General features: G+C 37.5%; 1 protein-coding gene across 1 annotated transcript; it reads right to left on the reverse strand.

Annotated features, from left to right (window-relative positions):
• Window positions 1-870: 870 nt before the first annotated feature.
• Window positions 871-21669, reverse strand: ehd1b (EH-domain containing 1b). Its single transcript, XM_079804644.1, has 5 exons — window positions 20876-21669; window positions 16036-16133; window positions 4152-4564; window positions 2540-2704; window positions 871-2279 (listed from the first exon to the last, which is right to left on the reverse strand). The coding sequence occupies exons 1-5, from the start codon at window positions 21274-21276 to the stop codon at window positions 1758-1760; spliced, it is 1599 nt and encodes a 532-aa protein (XP_079660770.1). The 5' UTR covers window positions 21277-21669; the 3' UTR covers window positions 871-1757.
• Window positions 21670-23359: the final 1690 nt, after the last annotated feature.

Here is a 23359-nt window from a genome sequence, read left to right on the forward strand (position 1 = left end):
TATTAATTTGAACTAAGTGCCTATTAATGATTGATTTACTCAAATTAAACATGTGTAATTGATTAAGGGTATAATAATTACATAAATGATATCTAAATCATTCAAAATTATTATTATTATTATAAATAAGCATTGTTAAAAGCCAGACGCTTTAGTCTTTAAAAACCATTTGCTATGTAGTGACCGTTAATTTGGAGTACAAACAGGGGGAGTGACTTTATTGCATCAGAGGTGTGTCACTTTGCTCACAGCTGATTGGTCCAATTTCAGTTCGAGATCTCTTATCTAAAACATAACCTGCCCTGAAGCAGGTTAGCCGTGGAGCGTTAGTTACTATGGAGATGAACACTGCTAAAAGCCAAACCACTTTAATGGTACCTAAAACCCAGGATTGGCACAAACTGAGCTTAAACATATCTGGTTAGCCAGCTAAACCGGCTTCATGGTATAGGCCCCTGATGTCTTCCTCATACACACACTTATAACCACATAAGGGTATGAAGACATACCCCCAGTTTCACAGACAATGCGTATGATAGTCCCAGACTAAAATGCATATTTGAGTGATTTTTACTGAAAGCAACTTGCATTTCTTAAAATATGTCAATGTCATTGTTGTCTCAAGACACACTAGTAATGTTTTATTCTAAGAAGCGTTTATAAAAGCTACTTAAATGCCCTAATTGAACTAAGGCCTAATCTTGGCTTAAACTAAGCCCTGTCTGTGAAACCGGGTTATACTGCACCATTGGACTATTCAGGACAGACATCATTGCTCAGTTTTATATATATATATATATATATATATATATATAAAAAGCTATTAATAACTTCCTCAAATACTCTGTATAGAAAAGAAAAAAAGGCAGGCTGGTGGTAGTTTTTTTTATTGCAAACTAGACAAAAAAATTTACATATGAACAGTATTTATAGTGTATAAAGCTTCTGATATTGTAGCAGGGTGAGGCACTCGAGAACAGATAGAGACCGATGTGAGCACTGCTACTTATATCACTGACACGAATCACACAGTGGGAGTCTGCTGAATGTCTTGTCACACACTGTTTTGAACCATCACGAATGACAATGCAACATACGATACAAAATTTGCAGCACGTTTTTTTTTTTGCTGTGTTTTTTATAGTGATAAAAATGGTCAAATTGCCGAGTCCAAATTGTAAAACCAAAATCGGACAAGTTGTGAACTACAACATCGTTTAACTGAAAGTTTCAAAAGGAAAAATCTGAAACCATCAGCAAAGTTAATGGAGTGTAAGAATGAAAAAGAAGCATTTCTCCTTGCATGACTTTAAGAATGAAGCAGCGTCAGTGTAAAGATCTGCAACAAGTAAATACCTCTAAGAGATTTCTAATATTAGCATATATTTTGGTCACATTGGACTCATCTCCCTGCCAGTATAGCATTGTACATGCATAAACAGAATTTAGCTACATCTAGCATTTGAGGAATATGATAACAGTAAGAAATCTAATTTATTCATATTTTTAAAGCTTTGATTAGAATTCTAACTACCAGTCTATTAAGAACATAGAAGATAACAATAGTGAGAATGACAAACTGTAGTGATAGATAAGTTAAAAGCTATTTTGGCTCTATTTCCGCAGCTAATGCATACTGTATAACTATATCATAAATTCTGTTTATATATTTTCATATTTATAGATCCCCCAATCCACCCATATCCATAACCTCTACAAAGTTTGGCTCAAAGACAACATTTATTTTCCCAAATTGTTTACAGTCCTCGTTTAGAAGGAGGCACAAGGTGCTCAGGAAGATCAGCCGGCATCTCGTGACCTTCCAGTTTAACCTTGATGAGGTGGTTAGCTAGAGCGAACTCCTCGTCGTCCAGGTACCCATCCTTATCCACATCAGCGAGCTTCCAGATTTTTCCTAGAACGTTGTTGGGCAGTTTGGATTTGACCATCTCCTTCTTGGCCATGGCACCAGAGACCTTCCCGTTGACAGGCGACAGGGTGTAGAAGATCTCGTCATAAGTTGGCTTGTCTCTCGCCACGATCCACTCCAGCTCATCAATGCCTTCACCAGCACCCTCTCCATAGCCATGGCCGAAGGGTCCATTCATGGTGCCCTCAAAGGCACCACCCTGGACAGACTGGCTGGGCATGGCAGCCTCCTCCTGCCGAACGAGGGTCATGAGTTTGGCGATGTCGTTGGCCAACATGTCCTCTACTGTTTCCAGCAACTTGGGCTTCAATGCCTGAAACTTAGTGAAGTCCTGACCAGCAAGGATTTCCTAATGGTGAGGACAACAAAGATGTTTAAAAAAAATAAACAAATAAATAAGAAAAGCATCTTCTACCCTTAGAGGATCCTTAGAGGATGAGATAATATTTTTGGAGCTTTGGATCTAGTAACTAAACTAACTCATTTCATAAAACAAGGGGGTAAATAGTTTCAAGACAATTTATTACTCTTAAAATCTTTGGTTAATCAAACACACCAAAAAATTGTATATTACAATTTTTCTTGGGAAAGATGGGATTATTTCCATACCTGCATTTTACTGAGTTTAGGGAAATCACCAGGGGAGATCTGATGTTCTTTTTCAATCTTTGTGTAGATTTCGCCCAGGTTAGCGATGAGTTCCTTTTTCTTATTCTCTTTCCCAAAAACATTTGGCATTTCTTTCTTCAAAGCACAGATTATGTAGGCATGAACCTAAGAAAATGATATAAGAAAATGTATGATAATAATGAATACATGCATGCATACAAAGCAGTAATACTGTGATATATTAAAATAGAAAATTATACATGTTAAAATGTAATTTATTGCATCGGTGGCAAAGCTGAATTTTCAGCATCATTACTCCAGTCTTCAGTGTCACATGATCCTTCAGAAATCATTCTAATATGCTGATTTGGGGCACAAGAAAATAAATGAAACCGCATAATAGTTTTGTGGAAACTATAAAAAATAAAAAAGAATCCGGATGCTTTGATAAATAGAAAGTTCAAAAGAACAGAATTGATTTAGATGTATTATTTATTATAGAAATGTTGCATAACATTATAAATGTCTTTGTCACTTTTGATCATTGTAATGTGTCCTTGAATGGTAATGGATCATGATGTCCACAAAAATAATAAACAGTAAAAACAGCAAAGTTTTCAACATTGATAATAATAAGAAATGTTTCTTGAGTAGCAAATCAGCATATACACGTGACACTGAAGACTGAAAATGTACGTGTAATGGCTGCTGAAAATTCAGCTTTGCCATCACAGCAAAAAATTGCATTAAAATGTTTTATATATTTATTTATATATATTTAAATAGAAAAGTGCTCTTTTAAAATTGTATTATTATTTCACAATAACAATGTTCTTATTTTTTTTTATCAAATGCAGCCTTAAAAGCATAAAATACTTTTTAAAAAACTTTAAAGAGGACCTATTATGCCCTTTTTCAAAGTCTTGTTTTTATTTTTGGGCTCCACTAGAATAAATTTCCATTGCTGAATGTTAAAAAAAACCACATTTTTCATTATTGCAGCACCTCTCTTCCCAGTCTGTCTGTAACACTCTGCTTAGTTCCTATCTCTATGAAGCTTCTCTTTCCGAAAAGCGCAATATGCTCTGATTGGTCGCCTCGACCAGTGTGTTGTGATTAGTCAACTGCTTCCAGCGTAGGGCTGGACGATTAATCGAAAACTAATCGAAACCGAAATTTAGAACCTCCAACCAGGCCACCCTTTTTTGCGTATGCCTTTGGTGGGAATGATTTAAATGGGAATACTGTGACGTGTCTGTTCCCAGAAGAAACCTCAAAACTACAAAGGGCGTTTCAGGGAGATTAGTGCACACTGATATAGAGAATAACTGCCTTTGAAGTGAACTTTGCAGATCTTTATCATGCTCAAACAATGACATTACACACTATAGAAAGTTGAAAATGTAAAAAAGCATAATAGGACCCCTTTAAAAAAATGTTTGTTATATGTAAAGGAAGACTTGGATCATGTCTGGTGTGATGACAATTTATAAAGTGATCACATGAGGGCAGCACACACAACAGGTTACTAACCTAATATCACTTTAAATTTAAAATGTGTCAAAAAGACACCACTACATTATAACTAACTAAAAGATGTTTAATCTCTTACTTTGGCTAGACGTGCACGTTTGATAAGGTCGTTCAGTTTGCGCAGCGCTGCATTACGTGGAAGTCCCTGGATGTCACGGAAAAGGTCTTGTTCCTCTGCCTCAAACAGTTTCCTGTTATCTGCAACCAGGAGAGGCTGAGCCCAGAAAGAACCAATGTACACTCGGATGACCTCTGGGGTGTTGACGATTTTACCGAGCGACCACATGAGGGCGCCATAGACCCTCATGAGCTGCTGGGTCCCGATCTGATCAGCTTTGTTGAGCACCACCCGCATCTTGTCCTCGTGGTTTTTCAGAGCTCGGATCACCTCGGAGAACTCGTCTGAGATGTCCAACTTGTGTGCGTCAAAGAGAAGAATGATGCGGTCCACGCGTTCAGCAAACCATTCGAGCACAGCAGCAAAGTCATAACCTGAAACAGAGATAATGATATGACATTTTTAACACAAGACAACTAAATTATCAGTTAATTCGCTTAATAAATAGTCATTCGGTTTATTTATGCAAAGAGAACTTGCTTGTGTATGTGAGCCTCCTTGATAAAGCACAACCCAACATCTCTTTCCATCCGGATTAAAGGGCAGTACATCAGTCAGCAGATATTTGACCCTAGAACTTCCTGATCTTGCCCATATCACTCAACACCAACTGAACACAAACAAGCAGAAATCCATAAACAGGTAAACTCACACAAAACAAAATGTGTGAGTTTTGCTGTCAAAGGAAAGCCTTTTTGTAACTGAACCCATCTCCTTTTATCCAGTCCTCCTGCATGACACCGCTATTGGCTCATTAGGGTGGAGTACAGCTGGCCTTTAAAAAACAAAAAAGCAGATGAAGAGACCCCTGGTCCACTACAGCAAACTGACATCACGTCCACTCACGCAAGCAAACAGGAAAGAGAATAAATTGTCCCACAGAAACTCCTTCCTCTCCCATGTTTGGTTATTTTCTTGCATGGTTGAAAGGATTCACAGGGAACAATGGAAATCCAAGCAAAATGTTTTGACAGTAGCCAAGGAGACAAAGACGCGTCAAAACTAAATTTAAGATGCTGGGATATGAAACGAATGTGCGGTAACGGGAAAAGTCTGTGTACTCCACACATTTTTTTGTGTGACATTTTCTCTTGGGTATTTTGAAGTCTTGAAGAAGCAAATCCCACAAGCTGCATGCACATTTTTCAACAAGGGCCAGCATAAATATTTCTAGACTCCACAAATTCAGCTCCCATTCTAAAAAGCTACTTATCTTGAGGGTTTAATCTTCAGAGATTTCCCTATATGCCACAATACACATGCTAAAGACAGCATTTATGTCCCAACTGCTTACTGAGACAGAAGTTACCAATTTATGTTTGATATAAACTGTGTCGAGAGTGTGTGGAAGACAGGAAAGACTGCATCCCAGCTCACAGCAGTTGTGTCAACGTCAGCAGGATGTGAAATCTGGATCTGAATCCCAACATGGGCGTGACGCCACGGATTCACTGCTCTGCTTTATTGACTGTTATCCATCACAATATTCATTGTAATACTAATGAAAAAGGCAATTATAATATACAATGCATACATACATACACATACACACACACACACACACACACACACACACACACACACACACATATACACATATCCTTGAATCATTTAACAACATAAATTGCATTTCATTTTTTAAGCAAATACACTGCAAAAAGAAAATGTTAAGAATTTATTTTGTGTATGTACCAAAAAATGCAGTAATTTGGAACACTTGGTAAATAACGTGATCAAAAATCTATTGTTCTTTTTATCAGCAGTTATGAATTCACTGTGTGGGTATATTAGAAATACAAGGCGGCTTATTAAAGGCTTCTTTATGCATCTAAATGTTTCTGAATAGGGTCGATTTTCTCCTGGAGTTTCTTTTGTCTACATTCAGAGCAGACACTGATAAGCTGGCTGTGTACATATACACATTAATATGGCTGCTAAAGACTGTGATAGCAGAGGTAGCTCATATGGATGGAATTTTACTCTGTTTTCCCTAATGATATGGCGTTTCCAATTCTTTGCTTGCTTTGCTTCGAATACTTTCCAAAAACATATCCTTGTTTAAACTATGGGATTTCCTTGTTTACATAAGAATGCCATAGTAACTGCGCTTGTTCCTGCACTAAAATCTGTGGGCACACATAAGCTGCACTTAATAAAAGAAACGTAAAATTACAACATTGCAAATATCAAGCCAATTTTTATCAAGAATAATTTAACTCTCCTCTTGCTGATGCAGTTGTGGTTACAAACATACAGTTGCGTCATTAAATGTATTAATTCAATTCAAGAACGAACAAGCAAATGAATGAATGAACAACAAATGCGCAGACGAATGAATGATGAGAGACCAAATGAATGACCTTCCATGCAGGAAACTATGCAGATAAGTAAATATAGATGTTTGGAAACATAAATTACACCAGCTATCTACAAATATGTTGTAGTTTTTTGCATATTATATGTACAGTGAATACAGGGCTGGGACTCAAAGTTTACAACCAACACAAAGATCCAACTACCATAAATAGACATTTGGTTCATGCTAGTCTGAAGGTTGGACTAAATGCTCATAAAGGAAAAGAAAAGAAAATATGGCTCAGTATAGATAGCAGTCATTAGAACAAAGGCTAATCTTTAGTATTGCCTCCACCCTGCTAAAATCTAATCCAGACATTGACCCACAATCTCTGCCTGAATAAAAAAAACATATTACAAACACATTATGATATATTGAAGTATGTATAGATGTCATTTAACAAGCTCTCAGTAAAGGTTAAGCCCTGGTATTTGTACCTTAAGACCCTAAAAACGAGATATAATATCTAATGCTATTGTCAATAAATAACAGAGGTTTTAGTGTTTAGTAATGGGAACCATTGTCCTTCAACATCTCTGCAAAAAGGACAGCTCAAAACATTAAGCAGCAGCTGTTTCTGAAACAGTTGTGAATGTTGCTTAACAGGTGTTGATTGGATCACTGATTCAGACCAGATGAATAGCTACAAACTATACAATGTTTAGGATAGTAGCTATGCTTCTTTTGTCTGCTTATTTTTAACCATACCCATTTCCTTGCAGCGATGACATGGGCATTTTCTAATAGTTTAATCTTAAAGGGATCTTAAACCCCATGATTTACTCACCCTCAAGACAGGTGTATATGTACAATCGGAGTTATATTAAAAAAAAAAAATGTCCAGGCTCTTCCAAGCATTATAATGGCAGTGAACGGCAGCCCAAAATTTGAAGTGCATCCATCCATTATAAAAGTAATCCATACGGCTCCAGGGGGTTAATAAAGACCTACTAAAGTGAATCAATAGGTTTGTGTAAGAAACATATTTAATACTTTATAAAGTAAAATATCTAGCTTCCGCCAGATCGCTTTCCGTATTGAACTTAACGCCTCTTGCAGTTCAAAACACTTACACTATGTCCGACGTCACGCGTCACGGCAGTTACACTTTTTTCTTAAGTTGAATATGGATGGCGGTCTGGCGGAAGCTAGATATTTTACTTTATAACATGTTAAATATGGATATTTTTCTTACACAAAAGCATCGCTTCACTTCAGAAGCCCTTTATTAACCTCTGGAGCCGTGTGGATTACTTTTATAATGGATGGATGCACTTTTTTGGGCTTTAAATTTTGGGCTTCCATTCACTGTCATTATGAAGCTTGGATTAGCCAGGACATTTTTTAAATATTATTCAGATTGTATTCGTCTGAAAGAAGAATGTCAAATACATTCGGATGGCTTGAGGGTGAGTAAATCATGGGGTAATTAAAATGTTTGAGTGAACTATCCCTTTAACTTTAAACAACAATAAAAAGCACTTGAAAAGTCTCTTTTTGTAATACCGGTCATACATTTGAAAGTACAGACTCCAGACTCGATAGGACCATTGCACTAGTGGTGCCATAATATCAGTTAACTATTAACCCAACACGCGTCTTTTGATAACTGATCTTAGGTTTTTTTTTTTTTTTCCTCAATCCTGATCCAGTAGATATGATGACCTGTATTTGACAGATGAAAAGTCTTTGAAATGTGAGAATAATGGGAGGGGGCCTGGAAAAGTTGTGAGCATTCATCGGTGCATGGAAGGAAATGATCCTTTTCCAGTACCAGCACATGTAAATGTGGCACCTCCACAAATTCCTGGAAAGCGCAGGGAGAGGAAGAATGGATAAATCTGCTGTAATGATCTACGTAAACAATAGCACATTCTCAGGGGATCCAAGCTGGAAATAAGTCATTAGAATTATCGGTAACACTTTAGTATGGGGAACACATTCACTATTAACTACGACTTTTGCCTCAATAAACTTTTAATTTACTGCTTATTAATAGTTATTAACAGGGTTTGAAATTAACATCCACCAACCCACCAAATGCGGGTAAAAATCAATGGTGGCGGGTAACGCTGTCAAATCACTAGCCAATTTGGCGTGCTACTTATTAGTTCATTCACTTTGCTTGAAGTTTGTGTAAGCCAAATCTGCACGACAAATAACGGCGTGCTTGTTCATTTGCATTGAAGCAATAGCGAAGATTAAAAATATATAATGTGGCGTTTGTTTGTTCCAGGTGGTGTTTGATGATGGTCTTTGTACTGGATTGATCTGTCAACCGATAATACATTTTTGGTGAAAAGGATGAGGATAAAAGAGGAAGGAAGGAGATGGCTGGATGACAGGATTTTGTTTGAATAAGAAATTAAGGTAGGAAATCCAAATTTTATATATTGTATTATATAAAGCTGTATTGTAGTTAATCTGTTTTATTTCTTTCTTTTTTCACTCTCGCTCTCTGGCTAGTGGAAGTTATGAATTGCCGGTAACTTCATTTAGTAGCCAAATTGGCTGGTGAGTGAAGTTAATTTCAAACCCTGGTTAGTAAGGTAGTTTTTGTAGTGTTTAGGTATTGGGTAGGATTAAGGAATGTAGAATAAGGTTGTGAAGAACAAGGCATGAATATATGCTTTATAAATACTAATAAACAGCCAGTATACTAAGCATACTAATAATCAACTAGTTAATAGCGAGAATCGAACCCTAAAATAAAGGGTTACCAAATTATCATTTATGTATTCTTCATAATAAAAGGCATTCCTTTCCACAGAAGATGGCAGCATGGAATTGTGATATATAGACATGATGCCTGCAATCTGCACAGCCACTAAATCTAGCTGACTGGCACATGATGTGTTCATCAGTTTGTTTCAACATATGTGATTTCAGAAGAGAGAGAGAGAAGAAAAGTGTTTTAATGAGTAAATAATTATGGGATGCTACCAGTGATGAAACTTGACACCCAGCCAAGCCTACTATTCAACATTGAAGAATTAATGCAGGCACTGTGTACAGTAAACAGGAGAGGTACTAAAATAGAGCCCTGTGGAACACCACCCAGTTTAAGACAAGGACACAGAGCAACGTTTAGGGAATAAACCAAATGAATAAAGTGCACACAGCAAGGGATCACAATGGGATTTGATTCTACATTCACCAAATTCAAATAAAAAAAAAGTTTTAAACTTACAAAGAAAGAATGCGGTTTTCCTCAATCAAATGAAAGTGATACAAAAATAAAACGACAATAATTTATATTTCTAATACCAAAACCCTCTCTTGTTAAGATATACTGTAACAGCATCTGAAAAATAGGGGATAAAAAAAACATTTGATTGGGAATAGTGGTTTTGGGAATAGCAAAGTATGGACCAAACTGACTTAAAGGACATATGAGCATTAATTTTGAAGTACCTTCTCGCTAAAAGTAAAAGTACCTCGCTGCTTGTAAAGCCTAACTGCAGTCGGGGGGGGGGGGGGGGGGGGGGGGGGGGCGGATGTGAAGTCAGCAGACTTCGGAAGATTATTAACTGACCTCACAAGGTCTACGACTGAGCAGGACATTTTTTAAGTTTAAGGTTACAAGTTAAAACGTGGCATATCAAAACTATTATAAGCTGTCCTCAATGAGCTATTCTTCTATAGAGTCAGAGCAGGAGTCCAGAACCACAATATGGAGACCACATTGCTGTGAAGAATGAAGTGGGAGGAGATAAGAAAAATGTAGAAAATACAGAGAGAGAAAAGGATGGACTGAATTAAAATAGCAAGCACGTTCATCCGCTTCCAAAGAACGGCATGACTGTGGCTAGATTTCCAAATAGTTGTCATTCCTACCTGCATATCCATGTTTTTCAGATCAGATGCAGAACTGATCATCCCATTATTCTCAGACAGGCCCAGATTTTGCTGTTAGGGTATTCACACGACATCCACTTGACCTCAGGCTGTAACTGGCTACACGCCACATTATGATCTATGACCAGGCTATGACTAGCACTTTCCATGTGAATTATTGTCTCTTTTGTTGTTCATTTGATGCTTTTTCTTCCTATATACTTGAAACGAGAGCCAAATACTAACATTTTCCATGTTTAGATAATGACACTAGCAGGGCTTTCCTTATATTTCCCTCCATAGCATTCAATTGCTGTAACATCAGTAAAGAGGAAGCTTTGAACACAATAGAGCCGGAATCTTTAAATAAACATCTTGTGAAGAAACAGACTTTCCATACGTGCCACAAGCTCTGTGACTAACTTTTATGGGTAAAGAAACAATTGTTATAAATAATAGGCCAATAAAAAGCCCAAACAGAGTCATTGAATAGTGCTATGTATACACTTTAAGTACATTAAAATTATTTTATTTATATAAATAATATAATATAAATCACACACACACAGTATAAAATGAGCTGCCATGTGCCATGTCTACTATTGAAACCGCTATTTACACATTACACCTGCGCTTTACTAGAATCACCCTCAGTAATTTGATCCTGGAACCAGGCCTGGTTTTATAGTGTTGATATTTAAAGATGGCCAGAGTGTCAGTGCCATTAACTGAGATTAATAAATGCTGTAGAAGTATTGTGCATTGTTAATTTAAACATTACAAATACATTCATAAAATTAATGCACTATAATATCGACCTGTTTTCTATCACGTGGATAAAAGATAAAAACAAGTGCACCAGGGTTTGATAGACGGATACAGGGGCGGGTTTACTATTTTGGGTGACCCAAGTCAGGACGTGAGGAAATAGTGAAATTGAGAGTGTATTTGTCCATTTTAGCGTAAGAGAACTCAAATTAATTCTGTATATTCACGCACTATATGGCATCTTGCGCTTGAATAGTTGAAAAATCACATTAATTGCGTACACTGGAATAGATGAGCAGAATAGAAATGTTCTTTTACATTTGATTACTTTTATTTCTGTAGTATTTATTACCCGAATACTACTGTTAGACCAAAACTTTTTGTTTATTTCATTTGTCTCTTTTTTCTATTGTATTTGTGCCATCATTTGCAATTTCTTCTTATTTTATTACTGACTGTTTACTTGTCTTTTTTTGTAAATGTAGTTCAACGATTTAAATAAAGCCTTGCTGTGCTGTATGTAAGCTATTACAACAAAATTACCCAAATTATCAAATAATTATGAGAGAAATGATCTGCATGATGTTAAAAATGGTTTTATATTTTCCCTGTGGTATCGAAAATGGTATAGAATATCAATATTTTTCAAGGTATCATGTTGAAGTTGGAAATTCCAGTATCGTGACAAAACTACATAACTCAAATTTAAAGCTCTTGCAGAGATGGAGCATTTACTGTGAACTTATCGATCCGCTCTGATGCATATACTTGTGTGGTTAACTTTGAGATTTCATAAAATCGCACTCGCAATTTCAGATTCAATTTGGTTGATCGTACAGATTAATCGCCCTAGATTAATCTCACACGCAATCAAGCACACAACAAATGCTCACTTCATACAAACAAGCTGCTCAGTCTCGCACGCATGCAGAACTGTATCGCAAGTTTGCTACTGTGGTAAAATTATTCATCGCACAGACCGATTTTTTCATAGCACGTGGGACATACGTCACACTGTACAGCTTTGTGTTTACTACAGGTTACATATTTTTATTTTAGTATGCAAGCAACATTGAAATCCCTCAATGTGATACAATTTATTTATTTTTAAATAAATGGATATTTCTGCATTTCTGATTGCAGATCAACTAGTGGGTAATTATTAGTAACATTCTCAACCAAACAATGTAAATGATTATTGATTTCATTTGATAAAATGTTTAAAAGATTACATTTCAATGGATTTAATTCCATGTCAAGTATATTAAGCACTATTTTCTCAAATTTCCTTCAAAATCTCCTCATTTCATGGTAATCTTATACAATAGAAATCTTTGTGGTGACTATCAGGTGAGCCTTCGCTGTGTCCAGAGTCTCTCAGCCGCCACGCCTTCACCACCATCACTATCAATCTTTATAGCTCTCATTCTGCCATTCTGAAGAGGGCAAAGGGCAGCAAAGAGAGAGTAACCCTGGCCTCTGATGGAGAGCTGTTGTTACCGCTCTTGCTCTTTTTAATGAGCCCAAGCCCTCGTGACTAAATCCGTGTGTGAAAACCACTGGCGTAAGTTCAGTGTGCAGCACATGGGATGCATCTCACTCACATACTATGATCTCACACAAGCTTATACAGCCATGTATTGGCCTGGAAATACTTTTGCCATACAGTAATGATGTTTTTACACACACCCAGGCACTGCCAAGCTCTGGGGGGAAGAGTTGCTTATCAGAGACCATAGGGTGCGGTCCATTTGGAAGTAAACCTAAATAACATGTGAGATAAAGCTGTACATTATGGAATGCAAGAGTGCTCGTGAACACCTGGTTAGTGTCATCCACTCATGTCCGTACTCTCTCATGGAGCACACAGGGAATTCTCCTATAACCCTATCCAATATGAATACCTTCACCAGATCACTCCCTTATACAAAAAAACTACTGTCTCTCTATCATGGTACAGTGATGCATACAGTGGTAGTAAATTATTATCATAATCATGTACCATGGTATTTTTATAGTACACCAAGATACTCAAAGAATACCATGGTACGTGTCCAAAAAAAATATTACATGGTTTGGTAAAAATAAAAAAAGACCCATGAAAATGTTTTATTGAAAGGGTAACTAAACCCTAAACCAACTTTTTTTAGTTAATGATCTGTAATACTGGGGCTTTATTAATGCTGTTCATTGATTCGAGTAAATGTTTTGACATCTGAGTATAAAGTGTTTTAATTCTATAAAATATGGTGTAAAACCGCCAAAGTGCTGCCCTCTTAAGGTTGAACGGTGGCTACTGCAGTTGAATTTTCCTATTGGACGTTGTGGAACATCGTGACGTAGGATGGTACTTCCAACGGCTCACTATCCGCGCCCCTGGCACGAGCTCACCACGCCCTCAGAAATGTTTTCCCCAATCACATGATGAGAACGGCTTCACTCCAGTATGAACTCTCATATTACATGAAGTAGAAACATTATGAATGAAACTCACTTGACACTTGCTTTAACATTGTAATGAAGAAAATACGGTTAAATAATGCAGTTGTCAGTACATGTCAGGCTTTTCTTGCGATATTATTGCCGCCCGTCATGTGTACAGATAATTTTCATACATGAGACGCGCTTTCAAACCCTGACATGCAAGTGGTTGCCTCGGTAACGAACAACAATACCGTTACGTGCTGGCGTATATAGTCTAACTTATTTGAGGAAATCCGTTTATAATAGGCTTTTAGTTCTGAATTATTGGTCCTGCGCTGCTTATTGATTCAGTTAATTTGAATGAAAATACATCATATGTATATCAGATATCTGATCTATTTTTAGTGGCATTCAGTGTAGGGATTTGACTGTTCATAGATTAGGTCAGTTCTCTTGCGCTGCTGCTTCACTGGCATCGTCTGCATCGGGAGTTAACGCAGTTTGAGCCAGCGGCTCGCATTGATGAGGCTCCGGGTCTGTGTCTACAGACAATTCACCCTCCTCCATTTCAGATCCGTAGTGTGACCCGAACCGTGAGTTTTGTGATCCGTTGCACCACTACAATTCACCCTCCTCCATTTCAGGTGAAGGTAGGAGAAATGACCGCTCAGTTGCAAAGCTGGCGTCACTCCAGTCATTCTCCATCTTTGCGACTCGAGAGTCAGACCGCTGTCAATCAACCCGTCACTGCAGGTCTCAGGTGCACGCCCTCCGCTCAGCCCCGCCCTCGGTTCGTCCCCTCTGTCTCCGCTGGGCTCTGGCCACTTTTCCAGCATTTTTCAAAAATTGCCAGTGGGTGGAGTTAAGCTCTGAGCTGGGGTTTAGTTACCCTTTAATAGAAAACATTTAGATGCTACATGTCGAAAACAGTGTCATTTCAGTATTATTTATAAACTAACATCATTTACGTGATGTTAGTGGGGTTTCATATCAAACATGGCAAAACATAGTTTAAAAAAATAAATGTGTATAATAGTAGTCTGTAGTAGGAACCCCAAAGCTGAATACCTCATTCGGAGAGGCACAAATAATGAATAATGTATTCTATTGAGCCCCTAAAGGGACATAGTGATCGAAAAAAATATGATACAGGAGGAGAAAATATAGTTCAAGGCTTTGGCGTTCGCTCTCAAACATTTGCGTTACCCTAAAAAAAAGTTTTGCTAGTGAATGCAAAAGCATTGAAATATATTTTTTCCTCTCTTTTTTATCACCACGTCCCTTTAGCTGCACTGCAGAATGCCTTATTCATTATCTGTGTCTTTCTGAATAATGCAGAAATTCGCCTTTCGGTATTCAGCTTTGGGAACATCCCTAGTCTGTAGGTATGTTTAAAAAAACTCACCATTTTACCATGTCAACAAAATATATTTTTTGTAAGGGTGCTTGTTTTTCTGGTGCCGACAGGAGGAAAGCCACTCCAAGAAATATAGCAAACAAAGTGTGCCTACATTCATCTACTCACACATATACACCATGACATAACATGCTCGATAACACAACAGAATCTATGAACATGGATGCATTCACGCAGTCCACTCATTTGTACATCTTTACCACGCCCTCTCTGTTCTACGGTAATGTCTGTTTCCTGGCCTGAGCTGTCGCCCCTCTTTGTCAGACTGTTATCTGTAGATGCCACTCACCCTCTAATCACATTTGCACGGTCTTTAGGGAAAGCCAAGGAGAGGCCCGCACGCACACACACACGCGCCATGGCAAATAGACAAGAACAGGAAGAGTCCTCAGCATGACACCGGTTACCTCCATACACAATGCTCTCTTAGAGTTTTCTTGAATAAACAACATACCAACATGCTCCATTGCAATTTCTGGGCCTGTAACAGGTCCAGACTAGTCAATTATACTTCTAGAGAAGAAAGAAAAATCCTGAACCTTGTTCTCCTGGGCTGCTTAAGGGCAATTAACCATCACTGCCTAAGGGTAACTGAACACCTTAGACATTTTTGCATAATTTTTTGTTTTCAGTAAGGGCTCAGAAAATCCATTATTCTTGCCAAATCATAGTATTTGATGGGAATGGACAATCCACACTGTCACAATAGAATAATTCGATTTTCAACTTCTCTTCCTTCCTACAGGAAAAAAAAAAGAAAAACTTTGGAAGAAGAGTGGGTTTTTTTGTGCTCTAATGTAAACAGGAGAACTAAAAATACTTCCCTCTTAACACTCCCATAATGCAGAACTAACGGAATTAACCTCCTTTCCTTTGCTTGGGACATGTGTTACACACTAACAGCTGTCTATGCAAATGGCACTTGCATTAATAGGACAAAGAGTATGAAGTTGTGGTAACTCCGGGAAGCAAAGTCAGGGGATGGTAAAAGAAGAGAGGATGACAATTATAGAAAGGGGAAATAAAATGTAAAAAACACTTACCTCTGCTTATCCGCTGTTTCTCTCCGGACAGAATTCCAGGAGTGTCTATGATGCTGATGCTGTCCAGCACTGGATTTGGCATCTGAGCACATACAAACCTGAGAGAAGAGGATCAAACATTAAAAAAGGACAGCCACTTGAAACAATCACACATTTCACCATTAAGCCTCGTGATCTTGCAGTAATGTTTTTAGTGCAACATGATTGATTGGAAGGAATTCCCTTCTCGTCCTCTCTTGCCAGATCTTATCATTCCAACTCTTACATCAGCTTTTCCATTACCAAATGTTTGCAGCTTATCTTTCTGTGCGTTCTTCATTTATGTGCCAACCCATATGCTTTTATTTCCACGTTGTTAACATACCAGCACATTTTATTCATACAAAAACAATCTTCAACCTCAAACCCCCTACCACGGTGTCCACCCTTGTGTATTTTACTCATTCCCGCCCCTTTATTTTTCCAGAGAGGGTGACATCACTTATTCTCTACATGTGGCTACCTTCACTCCTGCCAACCGCATCCAATATTTTCTTTCTGCATACATTCCACTCATTATTAGGCTTGTTTGACAAAAAAAATACAGTTTGTGTCATTTTGGCTGATGTTTTCAAGTGTAAAGCCTAGTATGCAGGGCCAGAACAGAGACATGCTTCCTTCCACAGATCAAGAAAATGTTCAAGAACTGAACAATAAATAATTTGAAGTTAACTGATAAAGACTACTAGCCTGTTTTTGAAGTCAAGCTTCAGAGGTTCTGCAAACATCCTGCAGAAGTTAAAAATAATTTCTCTCATGATGCAACTTTATATACTACCATTCAAAAGTTTGGGGTCAGTAAGATTTCGTTTTTAAACAACTTAACACGCATTCAGCAATTATGCATTAGAATGATCAAAAGTAATAGTGAAGACATTTATAAAGATTTCTATTTCAAATAAAAAAAAGTTATAATAGTCAAAGAATCCTGAAAAACACATCACAGTTTCCACAAAAAATATTAAGCATCATTTCTTAAGCAGTTCTTGTTGTGAACGGTTTTCAACATTAATATTAATAAAAATTGTTTCAAGAGCATTTTTAAAATATATAAAAAGAAAAAAAAAGTTATTCTAAATTGGAATAACATTTACATTTTTACCATATTTTTGATCAAATAAATACAGCCTTGATGAGCATAAGGAACTTTCAAAAACATAATTTTTTTTTAAACGTACAGATCCCTAACTGTTTGAAATGAATGGTAGTGTCAATACTAATATCCTCTTCTCTACAGGATACAGCATTAATGTACCCAGCCGTAACTTAGTTGGTAAATGCATCATTCACAACAAAGATACGTTTAAAGATTAGACTAAGACCTGTCCTGCTGCCAGATGGCTATTTTAAAGCTAAAACAAGGAGACGGTGCAGGCTGACACCAAAATATACAGACTTAAAGGGTTAGTCGAGGTTCTACGTCAGAACGCTGGCTCAGTATTTGCCAATGATTGGCATTAGCATCACACACATGCGGCGTTGTGCTCATGTGAAAAGCGTCGGACAATAGTGAGCCGGCATTCTGACGTAGAACCCAGAAGCGCTGCACTGTGTTCACGACGTTAACAGCATAGTAGACTGACATGGAAGAGAAGAAAGAAATTGTTGAATAAAGTCGTTATTTTTGTTGTTGGAGGGGTTTTGCTGCGCACAAAATGTATTTCTCGTCGCTTCCTAACATTAAGGTTGAAAAACTGTCACATGGACTATTTTAACAATATCTTTACTACCTTTCTGGGCTTTGAAAGTGGTAACGGAGTCTATCGGGGGACAGAAAGCTCTCGGAATTCATCAAAAATATCTTAATTTGTGTTCTGAAGATGAACGAAGGTCTTACGGGTTTGAGGGTGAACGACACGAGGGTGAGGAATTAATGACAGAATTTCCATTTATGGTGAACTAACCCTTTAAGAGTAAAACTCTGTTTATAAACTTCTAGTAAGCAAGGATGGACTGCATATGAACACTAACTAATTAGCCTGTGTTGTTAAATAATTTTCCTCTTGCTGATGTAATATTCAGGGAGAGTAATGTCTCAGCCTTATTATTATTTCCCTGTGTGTAGTTTATTCAAGAAATATTTAAAATTAAAGCAGCTTCACTCTCTGAAAAAAAGGTACAGAAGCTGTCACTGGGGCGGTACCTTTTCAAAGGTACACTTTTATTCCTTTTAGGTACTAATATGTACCTTTAAAAGGTACCAATGTGCACCCTTTAGGTACAAAAGGTACCGCCCCAGTGACAGCTTTTGAACCTTTTTTTCTGAGAGTGAGGAGCTTCCCAAATACGGCACTAAAAAAAAATCAATACATTGCTCCAGATACCAAGCTGACAAACACATAAATCAAAATGGCTGCTGATACATATCAGAAGACAGACCCGTTTAGCGAGATGGACAGCAGTAACGGAGCATGTTGCAATGCATAACACCACAGAGAAAACAGCAACCAACTACGTAAATTAATCTTCAGCCTTGTAGAGTTTAAAACATAGGGCTTAGACGTGCATACATTTGAATTTAGCTCTTGGGAAAACTGTTTGACAAACACTACTACAGTGGTGAGAATCTGCAATCAGCTATGCGGTACAATACAGGCCAGAGCCGAGGGAAAATGATGAATGCAGCTGCACAGAAGGAGAAAATGCATACTCAAGTTACACAGAGGGGAGAGAGTGCACAAAAGGCGGAGCATCCACGTTTAAATGAACTACTGGGACAAGGTTAATGTGTACTAAAAATCTACAGCAGTGACGGTCACAAGGCACACACACACCCTTGATAACTCGCCAGTGACCTTCAAGCTACCTTTGAACCTCTCCGTCGAGGTCAGAGTGCAAAATACTGGAAGGGAAAAATTAATATGCTCGATAAGCAATAACCAGCATAATTTAAAGGAAGCTGGGGTCAGATATTTGCAAGCGGGAGACGCTTTTGAGAGTGAACACTGAAATTGCTGAGTCAGTTCCTCAGATTATCTGTGCAGTGCCTTAGCTGAGTCAGTCCTTTTTAACCTCATCAACCTATAAAAAAGGTCACAAACAAGTGTCAGAACACTAAAATCATGCATTTAACAAATAGGGCAGCACCTACTGAAAAGTCTCTGATCAATTCATAACTATACACGGAGGATCTCAAAAAACCCTGATTTGACCTTAAAACAACACTCTGTCAAGGAGAGTTCAGAAAGGGAGGCGGGCTGAAATCTTTAACTATCACCCTCCCATTCATGATTAACTAGTCAACCTACTCATTGCACAAATTGAAAGCATTCCAAGATTTTCTTTAAAAGGACATTTTCATAGAATAAAACGCATTCTGCCAGCCCAGGCCTGTTGGGGTGTAAATATGATCCGTGCATAATATGATCCCTCTAACTCAAGCATTGACCAGCATGGAGTCGTGGTTAAATCCTCATATCTACAACAAGCACAAGTCACAGGAAAAGTGTAGTACTAGTCCTTGAGAGAAGACACACCCACCTCTACTGAACCCAAATCAGCCTGCTAAGCCCAAAATACACCAAGGCGGACATATGTAACATGTTGAAAAGACAACTGTGAGCTGAACTGATACGTCATTACAAACACCAACTCATTTCTTTTCATGTCATTCCTTATGGAGGGCCCCATTCCCCAAGAGCTTGTTAAAAAGACCCTTAAAGGCCTCTGCAGCTGTCAAAACCAGTGTCAGCTGACGTTCCTCTCAGAAGTGGGAACCAAAGACTAACGAGAAAGATGATTTACGCACACAAAATGTGTATTAATATCGTCAATAATTACTGGGACACAATGAAAAAGGGAACGTTTTTAAAGTTCTGTTGAAGCTTTAGGTCAGGATCTAAAGCATGAACAGCTTTCCTGGGTGTGACAAGGATATCTAAAAGTATAAAGGTTTGTGAGGATTACAATAAAGCAAATCAAAGTCTTTATAAACTAACAAGACATACATGTTTGCAGTTAATATCAGGGGTGTAACGATACCCTCATGTCACGATTCGATACATATCACGAAACGATATTATTGCGATACTCCGAGACATATGGTAAAAGGTAACAAAAAATGTACTGCTGATTAAAATGCTATATTTGGTATTACTTTGGGGGTGGAAATGAACAGGCTTGGACTTGGTGCTGGAAACCCAATGCATAAGACAATGGTCACACCAGAATAAAAATATTCATGATTCTGAAGCTGAAAATACAGAATTGTTTTAGACGAATATGCTTGCACTCTCTCACTGACTATCAGGACCCAAAAATATTCCCCCATTGCATTATATTCAATATTTACATAAAAGTCTGTAAACTTGATTATTGATGATATATTGTTCCACCCCTAGTTGTTTATAACTTTTACAGTACTGTGAGTGGCAAAAGCAGGAAAAAAGCATGTAATATACTTAATCTTAATATAAAACACCGGTGGTGAACCAGTTAAGAATTCAGCTTTACTACTACCAAAGCTCCACCCTTGTAATACAGCTGGCGACTTCAGCATGCAGAAGTAAGCTGAAAAAAGTGCAGGAGATTCAATTTTCAGTCGAACATGAACACCCTCTTCCCCCAGAGGCTTTTAAAGTCCAGAAGGCTCCTATCATTACATTTCATAAAAGTAATGCGGAGTTCATATGAAACTTCACACAACTTGACAACCTCTTGACAGACACAACACCCTGAAAAGCTGCAATCCTGAGCAAAGAAAACCTGGGCTGAAAAAGACACATGATTATTGTCAATGCTGCACTTTTTCAGAATGTGTTTATTTATTTTTAAAGAAAAGTGTAATGAATGAAGATCTCACCTATTCAGAAAGGCGTTTCCAAAGGCGTTGAGTTTTCTGAAGGGTTTCTTGGGGTCAACCACTAAAGCATTGCCCGGGATCAGCCCCTCCTGTTCCCCGTACATCACCGCTATGAATGAATCGGTGGTCGGTTCGGGGCCTATGCGCATCCCGGGGAAATCCTGCTCCATGAGATGACGAATAAAAGTGGTTTTCCCTGTGGAGTACTGGCCCACCAAAAGTACCATGGGCTTGTTATCGAAATCAGCATCTTCCAGAGCCGGGGAGTGGAAGTCGTGGAAGCGGTAAGTGTCTTCTAATGGAAATAATTTGGTCCGGTAGAGTCGCTTCAGCCCGTCAGAAACGGTCTGAAACAGTTCGGGGTCCTTTTTCTTCCCGTCCTTGTTCGCCCAGCTGAACATGTTGCGAAATGTATCAAATAAACTTCTTATTTAAATAGAAAAACACACTTTCACGGTGGTCTACAAGTTCTTTGCTGATTACTAGGCAGTTTAATCCAGAGGTTTGGATGAATTAACGGTCCGATGTCAGGTAACGTTACAACGCACTGCCAGCGTGGTGGGTCGGTCCTGTCAGCTGTTCAACTAACTGTTGTCTTTTTACTCATTCCTTTATTTCCAGCTAACTTTGACTTTCTTCGTAAATCAGACTGAAGTTAGTTTACTCGTCAGTTGCGACCTTGCAGCAGATCGTTCTTCTTTATATCCGCTGAGTTGCTGTCGAGTCCCACCACAGCCCGAGCACTCTGCGCGTGACAGTGCGAGCTCGCGCCCCCAGCTACATTTTAATACATTACTATGGACCGGAACTCAAGGGAACTTCCAAAATAAAAGCCCCTCCCCCACATTGGGGTTTTGTGAAACAACAGCTGACGTTATTTTTTCTTCTTCCAAAAAATAAAGTTTTACATTGATTAATCTGTGTAACAACTTTAACTTGTATAACAACTTTTATAACAAATATGCTGAATTTTCCAAATTCTGGCTGCCATTCAAACAACTTTTAAATGAATGAATGAATGAATGAATGAATGAATGAATGAATGAATGAATGAATGAATGAATGAACGATTTAGAGTTCAAAAAGTAGCCTACTGCACATAAATTTATTCCACAACATGTATACATTTTTTCCACAATATAGTATAATATAATTGATATAATGTAATATAGCCTAATATTATATAATAAATATAATATAATATAATATAATATAATATAATATAATATAATATAATATAATATAATATAATATAATTAATATAATATAATACAATATAATATAATATAATATAATATAATATAATATAATATAATATAATATAATATAATATAATATAATATAATATAATATAATATAATATAATATAATATAATATAATATAATATAATAAATATAATATCATATTTAATCTCTTTAACAGATATGCCATCTGTTCATGCCAAAAATATAGTATGAACTTCACATGACAAACTTGGGAAGGACGGTAATATTCCTGGTTTGGGGGTGGGTGGGGGTTTTCTTTGAGCATGTAACTGGCTGACTGCTATATTTGTCCTGGAAGAGAGTGACAGTTGCTGGTCTGAGTCTGTGCCAGGTTTTACACTGTCATGTAAAGGGGGTAGGGGGTCCAGACATGACACTCATCACCCACTATATGAATTGGAGACTCTGTAATGTTCTTTTAATCTGAAACATTAGATATGAAAATAAATATATTCATTATGTGGAAGCCCTTTGTTTAGGGCTTACAATTAACAATAGTGAAACAACCAATAAAAGCAAAAAGGCTTCTTTGTGTCAGAGGATCAGGAGTGAAAATGAAAGTCTTTCAGAAAGTCTTTGGGTTGCAGGGAGTTCCCATGCTTTATGTCCTCGGAGAGTCAGAAAGGGATGCAGACAAACAAACTTTTTATAAAAACCCATTATTTATTTATTATGTAATTAATAATCAATTATTATTGTGTTATCTGCCATGTTTGTTCAACCTAGACAATTCGCTGGCTGTAAGTTTAATTCTGTAATCTTAGAGCTATTTAATAAGACTCCCCTGACCTTTCAAAAGAAAAATGAAAGTGAAAGAAGTCTGGTATTTTCAGGAAATTGGCTGGATTCAGGTTGTGAGTTTGTGATTAGGCTGCATGTGACTAGAGGACTGTTGACACACACACTCTTAAAAAAAAAGGTTCTATATGGCACCAAAAATGGTTCTTGGCTCGTAATGATATGGGAACCTTTTTTAGTGCTATATTGCACCAATTTTGGTGCTTCAGCGTTTCTTCAGAGGTGCTATATAGCACTAAAAACGGTTCCCGAGCCTACCATTTTTGGTGCCATATTGAACCTTTTTTTTTTTTTGAGTGTAGTACAAAAAACTATAATGATAACTATAAAGTTTAAATAATCATTCTAATTCTATAAAAAAGGGAAAGTCCAATCCACAACTAACAATAACGACACACTTTCAGAATTATTTTTTGAGCC

Source organism: Gobio gobio (assembly GCF_949357685.1).
Source record: "Gobio gobio genome assembly, chromosome: 22".
NCBI classification, from domain to species: domain Eukaryota; kingdom Metazoa; phylum Chordata; class Actinopteri; order Cypriniformes; family Gobionidae; genus Gobio; species Gobio gobio.